Genomic DNA, 24180 nt, shown 5'->3' with positions numbered 1-24180 from the left:
TGTGGATTAAAGAGTTCTGTTTTAGCTTTGTAGAGCTGGAGCTGAGGGTTAGATGTCAGGAGGAAGGTATCAAACAGCCTGGCTGAGATTTGTTTGGCTGGAGCCAGCTTGGAGTAGAGATCTGATTCACCCACCTAGAGATGGTAGTTGAATTTGTGTTTGTGGATGAGATTACCCATAGGTAACCCAGTGGAAATTGGTCCAATAAAATATATCCCTTCACCCATTTCTCTCGCTAATATCCTGGACTTCCAAGAGCTAAGCAGATCAAAGCAAACAGAGCTGTAAACTTCAAGACTTCTTATGAGAAATGGAAAGGGAGGTGGATATGTTTTTTTGCTGTTTTTTAAATTAAATAGGCAGCTAGTGTTGTTTTTTAAAATTATTATGAAGAACAAGTTGTTTGCCTGGACTGCTCAAGACCTGAATGCTTGTGTAGGAGGAACTCTTTGAGTTGGCTTCTTAAATACCTTCATGCTGTTTCACATCTGATACTCCTTGATGAAACATAGGAGCCTTGTCTTACAACAGGCTTATTCAAAGTGATACAAGCTACAAAAGTGAGATCTTGGAAGAGCATTGCTGTTTTCATAATGTGATAAAAATACGGTAGTGAAAAACAATAATTAATAGTAAATAGTGTGTGATAAGCATATCATAAAAACAAATTTTATATGTCCACGATCACTGCTTTTATAATTTTACTCAGATAAAGGAGAAAATCCCTGGCAATATTCATTTTTAGGAGGGGGTTTGTGAGACTTGACATTTTAGTGCCCGGGGTTCACAGGTTGTTAACGTTTGGGAACCACTGTTTTAGTTGGATCATTTCAGGTTGGTTTTCAGGAGATGTTTTTACCTGCCTGGTCTCTCGCTCCCTCCGGAGCGGGAACAACAAAGAGCACCACAAACAACCCCCCCAAAGTTGAAAGTATCTTCTTTCCTTATTGGCCCTTCCAGTCAGATGCCAACTAGGTTATTTGAGCTTCTTAACCCCTTCCAGGTGAAGTGAGTTAGCCCAGCTTCCCAGGAGGGATTTTATGTTACCGGTTTCTGTATGTTTATGACAACTCACTATGTCATCCGGCGAAGTGGGTAGTCACCCACGAAAGCTCATGCTCCAATACGTCTGTTAGTCTATAAGGTGCCACAAGACTCTTTGCTTCTTTTACAGCTCCAGACTAACTCGGCTACCCCGCTGATGCTTGATATGTAAAACTCATACTGGGGGAAACGCCCCTCAGCACAGGTCAGGGCGTCTGGGGGCAGGGGCACAGCGGGCTCCGCCTCTGGTTTCCCCGCAGCGGGGAGGGGAAGTCCGGGAGGCGGCGGGACCCCGGGCGCTGCCTGATTCGCGCGTTTCCCCCGGTGGCGGAGCGACGTTCCTGCGCCCCGGTGGCGCCTCAGCCCGGCCTTTGGGGTTCGCTCGGCCGCAGCTCGGGCTCCCGGAGCCTGCCCCGCCCGCCATGGACAACGGCAAAGTGTACAGCCCGACCACCGAGCCGCAGCGCCAGCCCGCCGCCTGCGGGTGCACCGCCACCCGGCTCAGCCGGCAGCGCCTGCTGCTCAAAGGGGCGCAAGTGGTGAGTGAGCCCCGGCCTGGGCGCCGGGCAGAGAGGAGCGGGCCCGGCTGCGGGCGGCGAGAAACTCGGGGTGTCGCAGCCCTGCCGGGGTGGTCCCGGGCGGCTGAGCGCCTCTCGCCCCGCGCCCGCCCCGCTGCAAGCGCGCAGCCCGGGGGGTGCGAGGGGTGGCCCTGCTCCGGTCCCGGGCGTGGCCCTGTTTACCGCTCGCGCCAGGCAGGGCCGGTGTGCGGCAGAGCGCGGCGCTGCGACTTGTCCGCCCTGCCCGGCTCCCGGCGCGGGGGTGGCTGGGCTCGGGTTGTTTCTCCAGTGAAGCCAGACGGCAGCTCCGCGGCAATGTCGGGGGAAAGCCTGGTGCTGCCCCAGCGCAGGGGGCTGGTCGGGTCCCTCGCAGCCCGGCATTGCTGGGGTTCCTCCCTGCCCTTGCTGTTGTCCCGACGTTTTCCTGGGCCCCTGCCCTGTGCTATGGCGTGGTTGGGCCTGGAGTAGAGGGGGGGTCTGCTGCGGGCAGTAGGGGTGACACGTCTGTTGACTGTACAGTGCGGGGTCACACAGCAAATAAGGGGTTAACAAACGTTAATTAAGGAACCCAAGATGGGGGCGGTAATCTCTTTTATTAGGCCAACTGCTGCTGGTGAGAGCAGCTTTCCAGCTTACACTGGGCTCTTCTTCGGGCCTCCGAAGTGAAGAGAGGAGCGCGCCGTGCAAGCTTGAAACCTGGTCTCACCAGCAGAAATCGGTCCAATAAAATATATCCCCTCACCCACCTTCTCTCTCTAATATCCTGAGACCAAGCGGCTACGCCAACACTGCATACAACCTTAATTAATGTTTCTTAACCTGTTGGCTTGCACAATGTCACTTTTCCCCGCCCCATTTACAGTCTTCCTGCCTTTCCACACCACTGCCCTGCTCTTTGTTATTCCTGCTTTGACACCATTCTCCATTTGTGCTCGGACATGAATGTTCAACTAGATTAGTGGATTTTTTTTGAAAATCAACTAATCTAGTTGAACATTCATTTGTTTCAAGTCCACTAAAACTAAGTTTGTTTTTATGGTGGCTTTTATTTGGCTGTTGATACAAGTCTGCTTTATGTTAGAGGCATAGAAATCCTGGCTATTTTGGTTAAGTTTATAATTCTCTGTGATAAACTAAGCTGTCTAAATAAAAAGAGGACAAAATTGAGTACAACACAAAATGAATGTTTCCAGCTGTCCCTTCTTTGTGTTGCATGTGTTTTATTTGGCAATGAATATTGTTGCTATAAGTATGAAGTTGTAAATGTAGTAGTTACTGTCTACATTTAATGTTTTTTTCTTTTTTCATTAGTGAGTTTTCTGTGTTTTTTTTTCCTGTCTGCTGTCTTTTACTGCCTCTTTTGATTTCCATTTTGTAGGCTATATCTATCATTGCACAAAATATCGGTGGTATATAAAAATGACCAATAACATGTTAACACAAAACTTTACTCTAATAAACAAATCTTAAAAATAATATCCTAGACTCCTAAACAAAATAGAAGTTAGTACAGATACTTCTTTTAGGTGTAGACACAGAGCCACCATTTACTTCAGAGAAAATTTAGCTTGATCTAAAAAGTCTTAACTGAATTTAAAAAGTGAAAAAAATAGGCTAAATCAAATGGTAAATATATAACTCTTGGTAATATTAAATAGTACATTTTCAACTTTTAAATGCCAGTATATTGGTGAACTGGCATTGTAATTGTAATATTGTTTCTGCAGACTCAAACTATTATTATTATGGAGACATGTTCACAGTACCAGTATGACACATCTATTTGGACAGTACAATCACAGACACTGACTGTTTAGAAGTTTGTGCTAGATTTAGCAAGTGATTTCAATTGGTTTTGTAGGTTCGAATAATAAGCAGGATCCAGAGCTCGCAGTCCACTGTGGCACTGCTATTTCTGGTCTTAGCATTTTAACTTAAAATTAAACCCGTCTGAACTCATGTGAAGGCCTTAACATTCTGTACCAGAGGCTACATTCCATTAATATAGGTGGTAGAAAATCTTGGTTGAACCTCATTATATCGTGGTGAGCTGTTGGAGTGTTACATAGTGGTTCACTCTACGTCATAAGAATCCTAAGTCTTCAAAGGAAGGGATACTATTCTGCTGGCTTTTTATGTATATTTTGTGTAATCTTTTGATCCTTATTCATAAATGTGGGAGGCTATAAATAATCTCTCTCAAATTTCTGGTTAATATATAGAGGAAAAAAGAAAATAGCACAGCATGGTTTGGATTTAGAGAAGACAGTGAAACCTAAATGGGAAAGGGACTCAGCTAGTTTTCCTGAAAGCTGAGTGGGTTTTAGTTTTAGTTCTGAAATGTCATAATCACAACAGCATCAGGTGATTTCTGCCCATTAATCAGGCACTGCCAAAAAGAGGATCATAACATTTTAAAACATGAGTCATTTTTAAAAAGAAAAAGAATATGCGCAGTAATGGTAAGGGAACACACACAACTTCAGAAAGTTATGGTTTAAATTTATTTTTAAACAATTCTCAAAGCCCTAAATTGCTTTATATAAATATTTTTGAAGGTAAATTTCTTTGATTTGTTTTATTTTTTTTGTTATAAAACATTTATTGATAGATAAAGTGAGCCTGCTGAGTATTACTGCTATGCAAACACCTTTGCTCATATAAATAATCCCAGTAATTTATATAGACTACTCATGTGCCTTCATAAAGACAATTACAGGTGCATCCCTCTTGGGCAACAGCTTTTCTGGTTGGGGGAAGAGAGAAACTACTAGAGCTGTTCATAAACAAAGACAAGAAAAGACTGCTGGACCCATGTGGGCACAAACTCGATATGTTCTTAAAGCTTTGGCAGTTTATGGCCTTATCCTGTCACTGTAGGGACACCAGAAGGGTGTAGGTAACCAAAGCCAGATTTCTGCTAAGCTCATCAGAGAGAGACTTTTTTTTTTTTTTTTTTTTTTTTTTAATCTTTAGAGCCCTGCAAATCTGTGGATATCTGCAGACCATGTTTGTGGATCAGATGCGGATACAATTTTTTTTTATCTGCGCAGGGCTCTACCTTGCTTCCTTCTCTCCCAAAATGCACAAGTCTTTGAGTTCTTGGTCCAGACACAAATTAAAAAAAAAAAAATCTTGTACATTACTGTGGATGAAATTCAGGTAGCTTTCTATGACTGACATGCCCTTGTCAAAGGAAAGCATATAAATGCTGTGTTTTACTTAAAAATTATTTGTGAAATAGTTTTATTCATTTTGGAAATCCAGGTAAATATGTTAGTGTAATCTCTGCTATCTGTTGTACAAATGTGGTCTAATGGATAGTGCAATGGGAGTTGGGAGAAGTGAGTTCTAATCCTGGCTTTACCATTGACCTACTGTGTGGCATTGGGCAGGTCGTATTACCTCTCTGTCTCTTATTCCCCTCCCACTCTTTTGTCTATGTTGTCTGTTCAGCTCTTTGGGGGTAGCAACTGCCTCTTACTATATTTTTTATAGTAAATAGCACGTTGGGTTGCTAGAGACTACTATTGTACAGATCATATGCAAAACAGCGATTAAAACTTCAGTACTGCAATCTTAAAATTGCAAACTAACTACCGCTTGTCTAGGGTGCTTTTTAAATAGGATGTTACATACAGCAAATCATCTGATTCCATTATATGTATGGTACAATATTCTCTAAAATACTATAAAGCCAACTGCAGAGAACTACTTTCCAGTTTTTAAGATCATGGCATGATATTCAGGATAGAGGGAACACTTTACTTATGACTTATAGTTGTTAGAGATAAATAATGATAGCATATTGCTGACTGCTGCTGCTGAAGCCTCTTTTTGAAACCACTTGTGTATCACATAAAAATGTACCTGCCAAAGAGATATTTGAGTTTTGCATGGAGTTCTTTTAATTTTGGTTAATTCAAAAGGAATTTAGTTTCAATCCAAAACTGGTTCAAATTCTGTAGAAAGTTGGATAGGAGAAGGCACATTGTGCCAAGACCTAGGGTTCTAAATTAATATCTAAAGCAGTAATACTTGTCATTTAAGTGGCAGATTTAAAAAGAAAAAGTATTGCATGCAGAAACCTTTGTGTATAATGCTAGACTGAAAAGGAAAGTTCTAATTTAAGCTTAAAGATCTGCTCTTGCTTCTGAACTATTCATTCACTGCACCAACCCTGCTTTTAAAGACTTGTGAAATCAGCAGAATCCTTTGAATATCAACCCTTGTATGCAATTTTAAACCAGAAGGTTTCTGTGGGGAAATGCCCCAATTGAGGCTCTAGACAACAGTGGTTAAACAGTTACAATTTCATAGGCAAGTATTTCACTTTGTTTAACTTTCCTTTTGTTTTCACAACTTTATTTTGTATGTTCACACCTATCTAACATTAAGGCTATGCCAGAAACTTGATAGAATTATACATAACTACTAAGAGTGTATGTAATGTTAGCATCAATAAGTGACTATCATTCAAGTGATAAAGGAAGGTGTTAATATCAGGTGGATGGTTCTGGACACACAACATGGGGATAATGGTTTAAAAGTGAGCTGCAATACTTTTTTGACCACAATACCCTCTGCTATGCAGTGAACAGGGTAGCAAACTGGCATTGTAGAGGAGGGACAGAACTTGGGTACATTCTCCCTAGTGGTCTTCGGACAGTGTAGAACAGAGGTTCTCAAAGTTATTTGATCACACCCCCCTTCTTTATATCTGTAGCAGTTTACACCCCGCCTCCTGCCAGACAAATATATATACACTGATTTTAAAAAAAAAAATCAACATGCAGCTCTCACTAAGTATTTAAAACAGTAAGGCATAAATGGCTGTCTGAATCAAAGTATATAGGCAATACATATCATGACACCCTTACTTATGTGCTGCTGCTGCTGGCGGCAGCATTGCCTTCGGAGCTGGGCGGTGGGAGTGTGGTGGCTGCTTGCTGGGTGCCCAGCTCTGAAGGCAGCACTGCTGCCAGCAGCTTCTCAAGCCCCTCCCACCCCCCCAATTTGAGAACCTCTGGTATAGAAGACTCTGCACAGTAAAGGCTCTGCAATTCTGGAAAGGAAGAGAAGCTAGGGAGCAGCCATTCTCTACATGTGGTTTACCCAGGAGTCTAAGATTTCAGAGTGCTAATTCAAACAAAAAATTACTGCTGGTTGAAAATCCTGAGGATGATTTTCTGTGCTTGTCTGGGAGGGACCCCATGGCAGCACTTTTTTTCTAAGGAGCTGTGGTCTCATGGAGAGTGGATAACTAGGGAAGTATAGTGCAGAGACATTTGTTCTCCAGAGGTACTTCCGCCCCAGTTAGCTTCTAAAGAGCTGTGTGGCTGTGAGGACCTCTGCAGGCTTTAAAGGCAGGGGACCCTCGACAATGATTCTGAGGAAACTGAAACGTGGAATCTCTTGTCCCCTACTGAGGAAAATCCATGTGTTTATATAGCACCTAGCGCCCTGGACTCTGACTGGGATTTTTAAGCTCTACCACACAACAAATAATGTAGGACAGATGGTGGCCCTCTGTAAATATGAGAAATAATTATTTGACATGTTAAATAGCTTTAACAGAGTACTATGAATATACAGAGTGAAAAATATACAATTAAAAAAGAACTACACCGCTACCTCAATATAACGCCACCCGATATAACACGAATTTGGATATAACGCAGTAAAGCAGTGCTCTGGGGGGTGGAGCTGCGCACTCCGGTGGATCAAAGCAAGTTCAATATAACACGGTTTCATCTATAACACGGTAAGATTTTTGGCTCCCAGGGACAGCATTATATCGAGGTACAGGTGTATTTAAAGTCAGTTCTTCCTTCCTCATTTTGCTAGTCAACTCCTGTGTTTTTGTTTTTCCCCTTGCAGCAGTTTAAGGAGCATAAAGAGCATTGTGAGTAGTTAACTGCACCTTCTACAGTGTGTTAGGTGCATGTTGGATTAATTATTGCAGATGAGTACAGTTAACAGAAATGCAGGAGAAAATACCAATTAAGAACAGAGCAATTAAGCATCTTCATAATTCCAGATAAAGAACTCAGTTGTGGGGGGAAAAGGACAGTACATTTTCTTTTAAATAAATTCCACCTAAAACTTTTATTAAGAAATTGAGATTGAAGAAATAGTTACATAAATTGGCAGCTGTGTTTTTTTTGTAATAGGAAAAGCATGGTTGACACATGTTGTCAAATTCCTGCATGTAGGAAAAACCACTTTACCTGAAGGAAGTCATATACGTGGTGATAACCTTTCCTCTTCACTGATTTTAAATTTAACTGTGGCATGTTCATTAACATGCAAGCAGTTGAATGATTTTCAAGGACAAAAGGATGGCTGTTAGTAAACATTCATGAGCCATTTGGTTTTGGATCAAACTGAGGAGCATCTACCATTGCTCCAGAGATAGCGTCATGGTTATTTGGGTTTCTGAGCTCTGTTCAAAATGGGTTTCTAGGAGTTATGTTGCTTCTTTTCTGCTCTACTTTTTCACTGGGTGGCAAAGGTGATTCATACTGAAACTCTTCACTGCTGATAAAGAGCAGAAATTATGAATGAAAATGAAAACATGTGACTCACATTTTCAATATGATTGTGATAAACATCATAATAAGGAAATGGAAAGTACCTGTAATGGCTATCTTTGCTTTTTAAATTAAAAAGCAAGGGCAAAAAAGCACATCCCCCATACATCCTCAGACAATGGATTTGAAATATTTTGGAGAAATCCATAGCAATCATCATTTTATGCAGACATTGATTTCTAAGCAATCTGCCTTATAGCAACTACAGGAGAAAAAGGAAGTGTGCTGAGAAATGGCCTTACTGTTTTTGTTTCTTAGCTGTAGTTCTTTTCACTCTTTAAGATGCATCCTATTTAATACTGTTGCGTATTCAATATAGAATATTAGTCTGAAATGTTGCCCTCTGGCACAGTTTAGATTGGGAAATTTACAGTTCACATGTGCTGAGCTGCTAATATTCGTATTAATGAAAAACTCAGGCCGAAAATTATTTTCCTTGACTAGGACCCACTATGTAGCACACGGGTCTCAAACTCAAATGACCACAAGGGCCACATGAGGATTAGTACATTGGCATGAGGGTGGCATTTACTAAGGTAATAATTGGAGATATACCAATCTCCTAGAACTGGAAGGGACCTCGAAAGGTCATCAAGTCCAGCCCCCTGCCTTCACTAGCAGGACCAATTTTTGCCCCAGATCCCTAAGTGGCCTCCTCGAGGATTGAACTCACAACCCTGGGTTTAGCAGGCCAATGCTCAAACCACTGAGCTATCCCTCCCCACACTGCAATGGGCCCTGCCCCCACTCCACCCCTTCCATGAGGCCCTGCCTCTTCCCACCCCTTCCCTGCCCCCATTCCAACCCCTTCCCTGAAATCCCCACCCCAACTCTGCCCCCTCCCTGCCCCCAGGGGGTGCAGGAGGGGCGTGGAGGTGTGGCGGGGGCTCAGGGCAGGGAGTTGGGGTGAGGGGTGCGGGGTGCGGCAGGGGGTCAGGGTGCAGTGGGGGCTCGGGTCAGGGTGCAGGAGGGGTGCAGCAGGGGGCTCAGGGCAGGGGGTCAGGGTGCAGGAGGGGTGCAGCAGGGGGCTCAGGGCAGGGGGTTGGGGTGCAGGAGGGGTGCAGCAGGGGGCTCAGGGCAGTGGGTTGGGTGCAGGAGGGATGCGGGGTGCAGCAGGGGGTCAGGGTGCAGGAGGAGTGCGGGGCATGGCAGGGGGTTCGGATGCAGGAGGAGTTTGGGGGGCAGGCTCTGGCCCGACACGCACCGGGGCAGGGTAGGCTCCCTGCCTGCCCGCCCCACCCCTGCGCCGCTCCGGGAAGCTGACGGAACCTGGAGAAGGAGGGGCGCAGGGGTGTGTGTGGCTGTTGCTTCAGGCACTGCCCCCAGCAGCTCCCATTGGCCGCGGTTCCCTGTTCCCAGCCCCCTGTTCCTGGCCAATGGGAGATGCTGGGGGCGGTGCCTGAAGCAATAGCCACACACACCCCTGCGCCCCTCCTTCCGCAGGTTCTGTTGGCTTCCCGGAGCGGCGCGGGGGCAGGCAGGGAGCCTGTCCTGCCTCCGGTGCGTGTCGGTCCAGAGCCGCTCTAGGTAAACACTGGGGGAAGGCCGGGAGGGAGGGGGCGCGAGGAGCTTGCGGGCTGTGTGTTTGAGACCCCTGATGTAGCAGGTGCAGCAGCTTGGTGTAAGCTATTAACTAGAAAATAATCGGCCAATAGTAGCTGTTTTGAATTCCAACTCTTAAAATGGACACTGGCAACTAATTGTCCAATATAAGTGTTTAAAATATTTTTCTGCCTTTTAGTGAGTCCAAATACATATTATTGTGCTATTATATGAAAATCAGAAAGTGAAACCTAGTGATTATTTAGAGATGTAAAGGGGGAGATGGAGATATTATGAAAACCTTTGGATAAACTGGGAAGATGGCAACCCTGATTCTTAAGCTCGCTCTAAACTTAAAAAGTTTTACTGGTGTAACTGTGTTGGCAGGCTGTGTGTGATATTTTACCAATATAGTTACGCCAGTAAAAGCATTGGTGTGGATGTGGTTATACCAGTATAACTTATTTCACTTTGCTGAACTGGAATAAGGCCATGTCTGCACTACAGACTTGTGCTGGCATAGCTGTTCAGTCAGGTGTGTGAAAAGGTGTAGTCCCTGACTGACATAGCTCTGCCTGCAGAATTCTGTAGTGTAGACACCACCTGTACTGGGAGAAAAAAAAGTTTACTGATATAGATTGTACAGACGGGGATAGTTGTACTAGCCCCGGACAAGCATAACTTTGTTGGTGTAGCTGCATTCACGCTAGGAGTGCTTAGCCAGTATAGGAATACCGGTATATTATATTGGTAAAGCAATCCTAGTGTTGACATAGCCTAAACTATATCAATCTAAGCACTTTCATATGGTTTAACTGCTTGTACACTGGGGCGGTGGGGTTTGTCTCTTTAACTGTGCCAACAGAGGCAGTGTCAAAACTTAAGTGTAGAGAAGGCTTTGGAGAATACTGGTTTTCCCAAGGTTTTCTGTGTCCAAGGGCTTGTCTACACTACCAAGTTTTCTTGACAAAACTTATGTCGACACCCAAAAGTCAACAAAACAAAAATCGCCAAAGGGTGTTCACACTTGCTCTCTCTGTCGACAGATCATGTCCACATTGGGGACACCATCGACAGTGTGAGCAATGCACTGTGGGTATGTATCCCACAGTGCAGTGTTGTGGGACGGAAGAGCTGATTGCTGCCCGAGTTCTCCCACAGCCCCCTTAGCTGCCAAGAGCAGCATCATGAGCAGCTCTGTGAGCTCTCCATGCTGAAGAGTAGCAAAGCTGCGCAGCAGTCTGTCCCCCCTCCCCCTGCAGCAGCAATCTGCCTGTCATGGTGTTCCTAGTGCCGGGCAGAACAGGAGCGTTCCAATGATTTGCTTGTTCCTGTGACAGTGCACGACTCACCGCTGCAGCATCTCCTGATGGTCATCTCAGGGAATTAGCATTTCCAGCCTCCAGAGCGCCCTCTGCAGGCCAGTGTCCCGCTGCCACTGGCCCCCATGTCCCTCCCTGGACCCAGTGCCGCTTGTCTTTGGGGTGCTGCCCCCTGGCAATACTCCCCCGGTCTCAGGGTCTCCTCACCCAGGGGAATCCCCAACCCTCTATCCCCACCTTACCTCAGTTATGGGCTACAGCCATGTCACCATCTAGCCCCTGCTCACTGGGGCAGACTGCAGTGTCAAAGCCACTCATCATAGGCAAGGGGGGTTTGGACCTGCTGCCTCTGCCTACCCATGGGCTGCCCTCTGCAACTCCAGTACCTAATTGGCCTTCCACTAGGCCACAGGCTGGGGGGTTTCCAGCCTGGAGCTCTCCAGCTCCCTTGGCTTTCCCCCAGCCCACAAACTTTTGTAGGTTAATTTTTCTTTATAAATTAAAGATATTAAAACTAATAATGTTTTGTCTAGAGATGAGCATGCTGTCTGCATAAAGTCAAATCCCGGATTCTGGCCATAAAGTTGGTAGAGATAGGTGGTGCTGGAAAGGTGATGGCATTAGCTCTCTGTGGTCTGGTCTATACGAAATGTAAGACTAGGAGAAATATTTCCATGGGTTTTGTTTTGGTTTTGTTCTGAAATTTCAGTGGAAATCCCCCCCTCCCCCGAAAAACCCCAAACATTCTTCTGCAAACCAATTAAAAGTCCTAATTTCCTACTGTTGCATTCTGCCTTTGGTAGCACCACTAGATGTAGTTATGACAGGTCTCTTATTTTTACCTCCATGTTGCCTTAACCTGTTCAGAGTAGACTGGCACGTTGGTTAGATGATGTGCTGGTAAAAGTGCTGAAGACCTGTGTCATAAACAGATAGTTAAGGGTTAATGCCTCTTTTACCTAGCCTAGCTGACACCTGACCAGAGGAACCAATGGGATGTTTCAAAAGACAAAGGGAACTTCCCTCCTTCCTAGGTCAGTTTCAGCCGGAGTGGAAAAGATCAAGGAACCAGCCTCTTATCAGAGTAGTAAGTTTTAGAAAAGAATAAAATAAACATAAACCTATTTTATTCTTTTCTAAAACTTACTACTCTGATAAGAGGCTGGTTCCTTGATCTTTTCCACTCCGGCCAAAACTGAAACTGACCTAGACAAAGGGAACTCCCCCCCCTTCCTTTTGAAACATCCTGTCCCCGTCCCCCCCATTGGTTCCTCTGGTCAGGTTTCAGCTAGTCTAGGTGAACTTCTTAACCCTTTACAGGTAAAAGAGGCATTAACCCTTAACTATCAGTTTATGACACCCCCCCCCAAATCTCAGACAGTGTTGGACCACACTGGCTGTGATTTTTTTCCCCTAGAACTTTAGAATAAACAGATTAATAAAACACATGCACCTTTATATATACTACTAATTATGTAAAAACTACAAGATTTTTCACATTTCAAGGACAATTTTAACAAGTTAACTCTGGGAAACTTTAACGGGAGAGTGCATCAGCTACTTTGTTAGAAGCTCCTGCAATGTGTTGAATTTCAAAATCAAAATCTTGGAGAGCTAAACTCCACCGACGAAGTTTTTTGTTATTTCCCTTGGCTGTATGAAGCCACTTTAGCGCAGCATGGTCGGTTTGTAGCTGGAAAAGCCGTCCCCAATGTATGGGCGTAGCTTTTCCAGGGCGTACACAATGGCGAAGCATTCTCTTTCGCTGATTGCCCAGTGACTTTCTGTGTCTTTTCTTGCTGAGAAACATGACAGGATGGAATTTTTTATCCAGTCCTTCCTGCATTAAAACTGCTCCCACACCATGCTGGGATGCATCTGTGGTTACTAGGAATGGTTTGTCAAAGTCTGGGGCCCTTAGCACAGGGTCAGACATGAGTGTCGCCTTAAGCTGGTTAAAGGCCTTCTGACACTCATCAATCCACTGAACTGCATTTGGCTGTATTTTTTTTGGTCAGGTCTGTTAGTGGGGCAGTGATTTGGCTGTAATGTGGTACAAATCGCCTATAATATCCAGCCAAGCCTAAGAAGGATTGGATCTGTTTCTTTGACTTTGGGATAGGACAATTTTGGATAGCATCCACTTTGGCCTTTAGGGGGTTTATCGTTCCTTGACCCACCTGGTGTCCAAGGTAAGTCACTCTGTTTTGGCCTATTTGACACTTTTTAGCCTTAACAGTCCGTCCTGCCTGCCTGATGTGCTCAAAGACTTTTTCCAGGTGTTCTGCCCATGAATCAGAAAAAATGGCCACATCATTGAGGTAGGCAACTGCAGATTCTCCCAATCTCGCTAGGAGATCATCTACAAGTCTTTGGAAGGTGGCGAGTGCATTTCGCAGCCCGAAAGGGAGCACATTACATTCAGACACCCCTGCATGGGTGACGAAGGCTGACCTTTCCTTGGCAGGTTTATCTAGTGGTACTTGCCAGTATCCCTTGGTTAAGTGTAAGGTAGAGATGAATTGGGCATGTCCCAATTTCTCCAGTAGCTCATCGGTGCGTGGCATTGGATAGTTGTCGGGATGAGTTACGGTAGCCCACGCAAAAGCGTGTTTCCCCATCTGGTTTGGGAACTAGAACCACTGAAGATGCCCATGCACTGTTAGAGGGGCGTATTATACCCATCTGTAGCATGTCCTGGATCTCCCGTTTTATAGTAGTTTGGGCATGAGGTAACACCCGGTAGGGTGGGGTTCTAATTGGGTGAGCATTACCTGTGTCAATGGAGTGGTATGCCCGTTCGGTCCGTCTTGGGGTGGCTGAGAACTTTGGCGCGAAGCTAGTGCACAGCTCCTTGATCTGCTGTCGCTGCAGACGTCCAAGGTCGTGGAGAGGTTCACCTCTTCCACGCCACCGTCACTTTTCCCTTCATAGTAGACACCTTTAGGCCACTCCGCGTCATCTGCTCCCTGAGCTGTAAACTGGGAAACCTTTAATTCTCTGGAATAAAAGGGCTTAAGAGAATTAACATGGGAATTGGGAATTCTTTTGTGTACTAAGTTTTTTGCCCAGGGGAACATCCTCTGTGTTTTGAGTCTGTGAGAGTAGCTGGCTGGTATGCTAATCTCTCCTAGAGGTTTTTTTCTTTTACTTTTCTTTTCTTTAATTAAAAGTCTTATTTTTAAGAACCTGATTGATTTTTCCTTGTGTTAAGATCCAAGGGGATTGGATCTGGACTCACCAGCAGGAATTGGTGGGGGGAAAAGAGGGGGGATGGTTAAATTCTCCTTGTGTTAAGATCCAAGGGGTTGGATCGGTGTTCACCAGGAAATTGGTGAAGAAGGCTATCAAGACTACCCAGGGAAGGGAGTTAGTACTTGGAAGTGCTGGCAGCAAAACCAGATCTAAGCTGGTAATTCAGCTTAGGGGTTCACATGCAGGTCCTCATATCTGTACTCTAAAGTCCAGAGTGGGGGTGAACCTGTCTACACTGCAACCTTTGCTGCTGCTACAACAGTAATGAATTGCAAATCATGCATTTGCCAGTGTAGATACAGCCTGTGAGAGGATGGGTGTAGAGATGAGCAAAGTCTTGTTAAGGGTGATACCTGCAGGTTAAGATCAACATTAATAGAGTCCTGAAGTTAAGCCCTCTACCCAGGAAGGCTTGCTGTGGTCCAAGTATTATTTGTAAAAAAGTGAATAGTTGGCATGGAAACAAAGCCTTTGTAGAGTTACCCTTAATTTTATGACCCAGTCAGATTCTCCCTTCCTGGAATGTCCTACTCCATTGAATCTTTACTGCTGGGGTTTGTCCCCTAGGTCAGTAATGTAGTGTGGGGAAACCTAGCCATTGGGAAGTGGCCAAAATGAGAGAACTGAAAACAAAATGTTATGCAAGCACACTTGAGAGGATAGCAGTACAACTGTGTTCTCCTCTCTTCAAGCTAGAGGAACATTTCTTTAAGGTGACTTGTCCCATGGACAATCTAGTTGTCATAACTTCTTTTTTTTAGTAGCTCAAATGACTTCTCTTTTTAAAAAAAAATAACTTGTGTCCTTCCCTCAAAAATAAAATGGTCTGAGGTGAGTGTAGAACAGGGTTCGGCAACCTACGGCACGCGTGCCAATGGTGGCATGCGAGCCAATTTTTAATGGCATGCGGAGGTCCTGCATGCTGGAACTCCAGGCCAGCAGCAGGCTGAGCGGAGCCGGCGGCCAGAACCCCAGACTGGGAGCGGGCTGAGCAGGGCCCCAGTCTTGCTCAGCCCACTGCCATCCCAGGGTCCCAGCCCCCGGTCCCGCTCAGCTCGCTGCTGGCCTGGATGGACAGAACCCCGGGCTGGCAGCGGGCTGAGCGGGGCCAGCGGCTGTAACCCCGGCTGGTACGAGCTGGCAGACGGAACTTCAGACTGGCAGCGGGCTGAGCCGCCAGCCCCCCTCAGCCTACCACTGCTCTGGGTTTCCGGCTGCTGGCCCCTTGCCAGCCGGGGTCCTGACCACCCGGACCCCAGCTGGCAAGAGGCCGGCAGCTGGAACCCAGAAGTGAAAGTAAGGTGGTGCGTGCACACTTGGAGCCGGCCAATGCTGGGGCGCTCCACTGCAGCTGGAGGCACGGCGTGTGGCGCGCTCCCAGCTGGGGTCTTGCTGGCTGCTGGAACTCTCCGGCAGGCTGGCACTGGCGTCCCCGTGCACCGGGCTAAGCAGCAGGCAGTCAGGCAGGCAAGTGAAAGGGGCCAGCGGCAGGTGCGGTGGAGGTGTCCACATCCCAGCCTGTCCTGCTGCCCCTCTATCATCACTGTGGCTGGTTACCTGGGCACTACGGGCACAGCTGCAGCCCCTCGAGGGGGAAGGGAGCCGCAGGCCAGGGGTCTTCTGCTGACGCTCCCCATTTGCCTGCAGATGCAGTGTCCCCACACAGCTGGCCCACAGCTCCCTTGGCAGGAACAGGAACAGCGTGGGGCAGGGACCCATCCAGGTAACTTGGCTGCAACCAGGACTGTCCCACGCCAGACCCAAGCTCCCCCGCCCCGGACTCCCCCCCTACACACACACCGCAACCCCCTGCCTGAGTCCCTCATGCCACCCAACCCTGACTCCTGCACCCTCCATGCTCCCAGCCCTGATTCCTGCCTCATCCACATCCCCACCCCCTGCCCTAAGCCCCTCGCACCCCACCCACCTGCCCTGAGTGCTCCACCCACACATCCCCAGCCCCTGAGCTCCTCCCCCCGAGGGGGGTTGCAATATGACAGTACCTGTAAGAAATTTAAGTTACTTTCACCCCTGCTGGAACCCCAGACCAGCGGTGGACTGAGCGGAGCCAGTGGTGGGCTGAGCGGCTCATCCTGCTGCTGGTCTGGGGTTCCGGCTGCCGGCCCTGCTCAGCCCATTGCCAGCCTGGGGTACCGGCAGCCTGCCCAGGGCTCTGCTCCTGGCCTCGACCCAGCGCTCTTCAGTCACCCCCTGCTGTAGCCCACGTTGGGGAAAACTCAGCAAGGAAAAGCGAGGGCAAGGATCACACTAAACTGATAAGATCTGCATTTTAATTTTATTTTAAATGAAGCTTAAATATTTTAAAAACCTTATTTACTTTAAATACAACAATAGTTTAGTTATATAATATAGATTTATAGAGAGAGACCTTCTAAAACCGTTAAAATATATTACCGGCACGTGAAACCTTAAATTACAGTGAACTTGGCACACCACTTCTGAAAGGTTGCCTACCCCTGGTGTAGAACTTCTGGGTAGATTGACCATTTGGTGTGTCTGACCTTAGTCTCAGCAAAAAAAAAAATGTGCTGTTTGCTTTGGAAAAGAGCAACATCCCCCTACTGCACTGGGGTGGGGAGGGTGTGGTTAATTAGCTGTGTACATTCTCTGAAGTATGGTGGGGGCACAAATGGTTCATCAGCATCAAAAGTAGAATTTCGAGAAGCAGCTGAGTTGGATGAGCTGCTTCTGCCATTTATTAAAAGGAAGCTGGGGCACTAGTTTTCATTTTCAGCTCTGGGCTGTACATGCCAGCCAATGCGCCTGAGACTACATTCAGGTCTTGTAGCATTCCCAATAGGCAGAAAGAAATACAATTTTGATTGTCCTGAGTGAGCATCCGACAACCAAACACCTGTCTTCCTAGTCTGCTCCCTTCATTCTCATGCATTAAACCATGAATTGGTAATGTATAGCCACCAAGTGTGTGTCTGGTGTAATGTGTTCTGTTTAGCTTGATCTACTGTATTAGTTAATTTGAACAGCAAACTTGCATTTTTCTTTACATATCAAGTGTTTAATTTATGGCATTTTTGTATTTGTGCCATGGTTTGTCAGGTCAGAAACCACAAATACAAAATTATTTTGGCTTTGACATTTAAACTTTTTTTATCAGAGATAATTATTTTCACTGCTTTAATATCGGCTGACTGCCTGATACAAACATTGGAAAATTGATTAGATAATTTGAATAATCTTTATTTTTCCACAGCTGCTTTCCTTTTTGGCCTTCATCCTTGAAGAAATTGTGGAGAGTTGTAGCCTGTGTGGTGGGCTTTATTTCTTTGAGTTTATAAGCTTCAGTGCCACCTTTCTGAGTCTCCTGATACTGATTGTGTTTTGCACCTCTGCATATGAGAGGATTGAGGAGGATAGATTAAAGACATTGGTAAGGAACTGCTTTATTCTTAATTATTTTCGCTTCTAAATTTTAAGGTGTTTTTTGTTAAAGCAATTTAAGTTACATAACTGTTCTGTCCAGACAATATGTACTATTTGGTAACAAGACTACACAATGTTAACTGAGTTATCTTCTTTATATTAGCAACTATTTACACATTTTCACATTGGCTACGGTGAGGTACAGAGTTTCAGCTCTGGGCTGTGGAACTGGAAAGATGACAGCTTGTTTTCCAGGAAAGCTGACTGCTGGTTCTAAACCTGGGATAAACGACCCAGGGTTCAGACCAAAGCAGGTGTTTCTCCTCTGTGTGCCCCTTAACTAGCTAATAACATAAAGAGCGTGAAGAAAGGGGTTAACACTGCTTGAAAAGTCACTTGACAAAATGAGTCCTATGCCAGTGAATCTCCTCCCTGCATATTAAGGTGGGTGAGGGAAGGAACAGTGAATTATAGATAAAATTGGAAAATACTATCTGGACATACAGTAAAGATTTTCTTATGTGTGATAATAGGTTTAGTTAAGGATCAATAAGCATGTTTTATTTAACAAAAGTTCTCTTGAGCATGTGTGCGCATCTCTTTTGTTACAGCTAGGTTTCATAGATTTTTAAGTCTGCAAGGAACTATTATGAACAACTAATCTGACGTCCTGCATAACAAGGCCACATGATTTCACCCTGTAATTCCCATATTTGCATTTCTGGCTTTGCAGGAGATTGCCATGTCTGTTTCAAGATCATTTTTGTAAAGTGAATTGGGATTCCTTTGGTATGAAAAGCTATAGATAAAATCAAATTATATTTCTAAAGGGGCTTTCCTGTGTTTTCTTGTCTTTGATAAAGTAAGCAAAAAGAGTTTATAGAAAGGGGGGCGGGATAGCTCAGTGGTTTGAGCATTGGCCTGCTAAACCCAAGGTTGTGAGTTCAATCCTTGAGGAGGCCACTTAGGGATCTGGGGCAAAAATTGGTCCTGCTAGTGAAGGCAGGGGGCTGGACTTGATGACCTTTCAAGGTCCCTTCCAGTTCTAGAAGATAGGTATATCTCCAATTATTATTATTTATTATTATTATTATAACTTCTAAAACAAGAAGTGCAGGTTTTTCCCCTGGTATTGCCTTAAGAAGTAAAAATGAGTAGAGGGGAAGAACAAATCAGAACTCACAAAATGTAAGACCAGGAGAAATATTTGCATGTGTTTTTGTTTGCTTTTTGTTTTTAAATTTCAGTGGAAACTTTTTTTTCCCCAAAAAACAAACCTTCTGCCATCCAAACATGGCAATACTGAGAACCTGTAGTGAAAAGTAAATTAGCTTATTAAAACTGGGAATTCTTATAATCTGTTGTGCTAGTGGCATAGGTAAGATGTGTGTTTTAATGAGATTTTTAAAAGTGACTATGTCCTTTTCAATTAAAATATAAATGAGTCATCTCCACCACACATGAACACACATACCCATCTGAAACTCATTCTACCTCCCTTTCTGGGGTTTTCCTTTATTCTTAACTTAAAACAATAAATCTAAACTTTCACCTGAGTTTTCCTCTGAACTCCCTGTTTCTAGGGTTTGGCTTTGAAATGCCTCCTCTCTTGCCCTTTAGACTCTCGTTTTATTGAGCTGGAGCTATTGAGGCCCATTTAGTTTTGCCCTTGGGGTGGATCAGCAACATAGATCTGCATTTTCAGGCAGAGTCCTAGGACTTGGCATTCTGTTACACAAACTAATATTAAATGATATTATAGCCTCTATGGAGTGCAGTTTGTTGCAAGCACGTAATACTGGGATCCCTGTCTATCACATGGATTCACCCTGTAGAATATTTCATTTAATTACTTGGAATTTGCCTGTTTCCCTAATCTAATGTACAGAAATGTTTTCTTACCTCATGTCATCCTCCACCTCTTTCAGAGGCCAGTTATGCTCAGAATGCTTTTGAATTTCAGAAAATACAGTATTGGCAAGAACACTATTTTGTGTTGTGAGCATCCACCTAACTTAAGAATTGTGTCATATAGCAAACAATATGTAGATTCTTTGACTGAAGGCATAAAGGTAGGAGAGTATCAGTACCAAGAGATCTGAATGAATGCACTTACTCGTAAGGCTCCCTTTTCCCCAAGCCTCTAAGAACTTAATGAAACTACAATAGCTAAACAGACTTCTCTTGAATGTGGAATGTGCTGAGAGAATTTAGATGGATGTGAGTGAGGTAGGAAGGGGGAAGGCATAGAAAGAATAGTATGTCTTGCAGACTCCTTTCACATTGCTGCAGTTGACTGTTGTGCTGTATATAATTAGAAATATACATGTTTTCTAGATTTATAATAGTGCCAGGTTTCACATATGATTTCACTGTCTGATTAACTTGGGCATTTTTAATATACTGGTTCCCTTACCAACCAATGCCTCCACTAGTTTGTAATTTTCTCTCTTTTTTTTTTTGTTATGATTTGCAGGATTTCTGGGTCACTACAGTAGTGGGAGTTCTCTTTTTTGTAGCTTCCATTGTGTTTGCTGCAACCAATGACAAGTCATCTGTTGAAACTGTTGCAATTGTAAGTATGTGGAAAACACCCCGGACTCTGTACCATGTTAAACCTTCAGTCCTCTGCTCAAGGTTTAGATGAAGGGACGCTCTGGCCAGGTTGTGGGCAGAAAACAGAAGGCAATGCATTTGTTGAGGTAAGGATGCAGGAAGAGGTGGCTACCTCAGGGCTCCTAAGACCTGGTACATCAACCTCTGCTACAACAGAGTGTGGGAGAACCACATGATGGGCACATTCTCCAGCTGTGGTCTTCATAAGGTTTGCAGGAAGCTTGGTGCACCCTAGGAGCTCCATAATATTGTGGATGCTGGGAAAAGCTCTTAGTCCCTTCAGTTAGCTTTGCAACCTTGGCCCTATGTTTTCTGGCCCCTCCATGGGTCACTATCCTCATTTCACCCTTCCCTCTGACCTTGGCCCCCAAGGTTCTACACCTTTTCTCTCAGACTCACCAGGGTTTGTTCTTGTTTTCTCCACAACAAAGAGACACCCGTGACTGGCCCATGCCAGCTGACTCAGGCTCGGGGGGGCTTGGACTGCCATGCTGTTTCATTGCTGTGTAGATGTCTGGACTCGGGCTGGAGCCCAGGCTTTAGGACTCTGCGAGCTGAGGCCAGAGGTGGAGAGGGAACGAGGCTGGGCTGGAGGCAGAGCACGGGTTGGAGCGGAGCTGAGGCTGAGATCAGAGCTGGTCTGAGGGCAGAGTGGGGCTGGGTGGCGCACCCTCCCTGCACCCTCATGGGGGCTGGCCCGGGCCCTGCCACACGCCCCTCCCCCCCGAATGTTCCTCCACACCCCCATATGGGGGCACATACCCCAGTTTGGGGACCACTATCCAAGGGACTCTAGAACATTCTCATAAAGGCTGAGTGGGGAGTGGTAACAGCCATACAGCTGGGGAGTCAGTTATAGCAGGGAGGATACTTGCAGTGTTCAAGTGTGCAGAATATTCAGAGCATCTAGGAAGCTGTATGGTACCAGAAATAGTTCGACGAGCAGCAGGGCATGTAGCTCACAAGGAACACTGGAGGCTCTGCAGTTCTGGGATTCATGTGGAGAAGTCATAGTGTCTCGCTTCTCCAGCACGCTTTTTAAAGAGTCTTCATATTATTTTTGTGCTAAATTATAAAGCATCAAAATCAAAGAACATTCTTCTTGAATAAAGATTCATTAGAAAAGTAAAGAACTCTGATCCTATAATCAGAATGATCTTAGAATTTACAGGAAGAATACGTTTATCTTCTCCCTCCCTTCCTCCCCCTCAGAACAGGGAGATGGAAGAATTCTTTCACTCTTAGATCTAATTGTTTATATTCTATTGTATTGGCTCAAATCAACGGTATAAAACTTAACTCTCTGAAACTTCACTGAATCCCGTTAATGCTCAGGCACCAGTTTGACTCATTTTTAGTTGGCCTTGACTATATCTCTACTATGCTACTGCCTCACCCAACACTTTAAAAAAAATAGCATTAATCTCTGCTTCTAAGCTAGTATGTAAAAAGTTTTTACTCTGAATTCCTTGCAGTCAAACAGTAAGGTCCTGTACCATGCACACCTGATCCAAGAAATAAAAACTATAAAGTACAAAACATGTCACTATTATGATTTCTGATCTTTCTGTAAAGAACTGAACCACTGACTTCAAAAGACTGGAGACTGAATGTATATAGAAATACTACAGGAAAGCTGGGAAGGGGAGAGGTCGCATGAAGAAGATTGCTTGTTCTCTTGCTTCAGGTTCTCAATCAAAGTTGGAATATTATTAATGTTTATGTATACATTTTAAATAACTGTTTCTTTCACATTCACAGGTGTTTGGCTTTTTCGCAAGTATAGGATTTCTAGCTGATGGTATTCAAATATTTATGGAGAAACGTAAAGTGAAGGAAAATAAATTGGAGAACACTGGCAACACACAGAACACACCAGAAAATCAGCCGCTGAATAACCAAAGCTAAACTTTAAAGAAAAGTCCTTTAATTTCTGAGAGTTAAATTAATCAAGATGAAATACTTTCATTTCCCTACTTATTTCACTGCATTGAGGGTAACTTTGTCTTCTCTCTCTTTTGCATCTAGCCAGCTTTGTACAAGTCTGACCCAATCATAAGCTTTTATAGACTCTTAAGTTTTTTAACAATAGTATGTTGAGCATCAGGGTTTGTAATATTCTCCATCTAACTTGTCCTGACTAATAATTGTTAGAGGGACATTGTAAAAGGAAGATATTGCCTCCAAATAGATTTTTTTTATTTAAACATAAAATAGACATCAGTAACTGAAAGCACTGAGACTTCTGAGAAGAATGACTGTAATACAGGCGAACTCATCAGGCTTAAATTCTGAGTTATGTTTTTAAAATATTTAAATTTTATGTAAATACAGCAGGCTAGAATTAGAATTCTGTTGCATTAATTCACACCTACCTATGTTGGTGATATCCAGCTTCTTGCCTCTGATACTAAGAATGACTTAGTACAGGGGTTCTCAAACTGGGGGTCGGGACCCCTCAGAGGTTTGTGAGGTTATTACATGGGGGTCACAAGCTGTCAGCCTCCACCTCAAGCCCCGCTTTGCCTCCAGCATTTATAATGGTGTTAAATATATAAAAACATGTTTTTAATGTATAAGGGGGGTCGCACTCAGAGGCTTGCTGTGTGAAAGGGCTCACCAATACAAAAGTCAGAGAACCCCTGACTTAGTACAATAAAATCCCTTTCTTGTTTTATCGGTTAAACTGTGAATGTAAAAGGGAAACTAAATTTTGCAATCTCATAGAGGTTTCTATCCCCAAATGAGTTGTTGTTTACTTTGATTTTATCTTGTGTGTCTTACTCCATACTTCTAGATTTGGTTTTGTGTCTCTGAAAGTCACTGCTCTTTTTTAAAGGCAGTCGGTAAAACAGATACAGCTAGCTTGTGTGTATTTGATAGTCAAGTGGTGTATCACAGAGTGACTTTTGCACTCCATATATGTGGAAGTTTAAAGCTGTAAGCGATGCATTCTTTAAAAATATTGTTAAACCCATTAAAGAAAGAAGAAATTTGAAAATTAGCCTTAAGAGGAAGGGTTAAGAGGCCAATATTTTCAGCCTAGAGGAAAGAAAACTGAGAGGAGACTAACTGCCTACAAACAGTTAAAGGGATATATTTTAAAAAAAAAGAGGGAGCAGGGACCAATTAATCCTTTCAGTTCACAAGGGCAGCACAAAAAGTAATTAGCTTAAGTTTTTCCAGGGAAAGTTTAACTTAAAAATAAAATAATGAAACGTTGGCACCGTCCCAGTGCACATCACACATACTGTTAATGACATACAGTTTGTCCATGTGGAGTTGAAGATGAATGGTCATGAAAGTTGATTATTGTTTGTCCTTGGTCCTGCATGCAGCTCAGTTGGTGAACGGATAAATAAGGAAGCAAGCAGTTGTATAAACTTCTAGACTTAGGACAGCAGCCCCTGGGATGAAAAGGGAAGCTATTAGTGAGCAGCGGGTTAGGCACAAGCAGTGCAAGGATGCGAAAGACCAGACAGGTTGAGTCACATATGCAGGGCAGTGGTGAAAAGGCATTCTTCAGATGTTTGAAGGGTGGGGTTTTTTGCAGATTTTTTTTTTCCTGTGGGAGGGGAAAACAAGATTCTTACACCTGCAAGGGAGGGCTATGTAAGCAGGATAAATTGTAGTAAACTTCCAAGAGAGCATGAGGCGCCCCAAAGTATATATTTAACCAAAAAAAACCCAACCCAAAACACTAGTATCTTAGAGGCCTCATTATGTAAAAGTAGTTTGTTGTCTGACTTTCCATGACATTTGCCATGTCTTCCATGATTTGAGACTATTAACATCACTTTCCCAAAATGTATTATGTCAAACCTACAGCCCTTTAAATCGTTGAGGCGG

At 44.4% G+C, this 24180-nt stretch overlaps 1 protein-coding gene across 1 annotated transcript; it reads left to right on the top strand.

Moving 5' to 3' along the window:
- Positions 1 to 1238: 1238 nt before the first annotated feature.
- Positions 1239 to 23536, top strand: CMTM6 (CKLF like MARVEL transmembrane domain containing 6). Its single transcript, XM_039527004.1, has 4 exons — positions 1239 to 1583; positions 17546 to 17722; positions 20192 to 20290; positions 22093 to 23536. The coding sequence occupies exons 1-4, from the start codon at positions 1467 to 1469 to the stop codon at positions 22237 to 22239; spliced, it is 540 nt and encodes a 179-aa protein (XP_039382938.1). The 5' UTR covers positions 1239 to 1466; the 3' UTR covers positions 22240 to 23536.
- The last annotated feature ends 644 nt before the right edge of the window (positions 23537 to 24180 follow it).

Source organism: Mauremys reevesii, linkage group 2 (genome assembly GCF_016161935.1).
Source record: "Mauremys reevesii isolate NIE-2019 linkage group 2, ASM1616193v1, whole genome shotgun sequence".
NCBI classification, from domain to species: Eukaryota; Metazoa; Chordata; order Testudines; family Geoemydidae; genus Mauremys; species Mauremys reevesii.
This window is presented reverse-complemented; position numbering and strand designations above follow the sequence as displayed.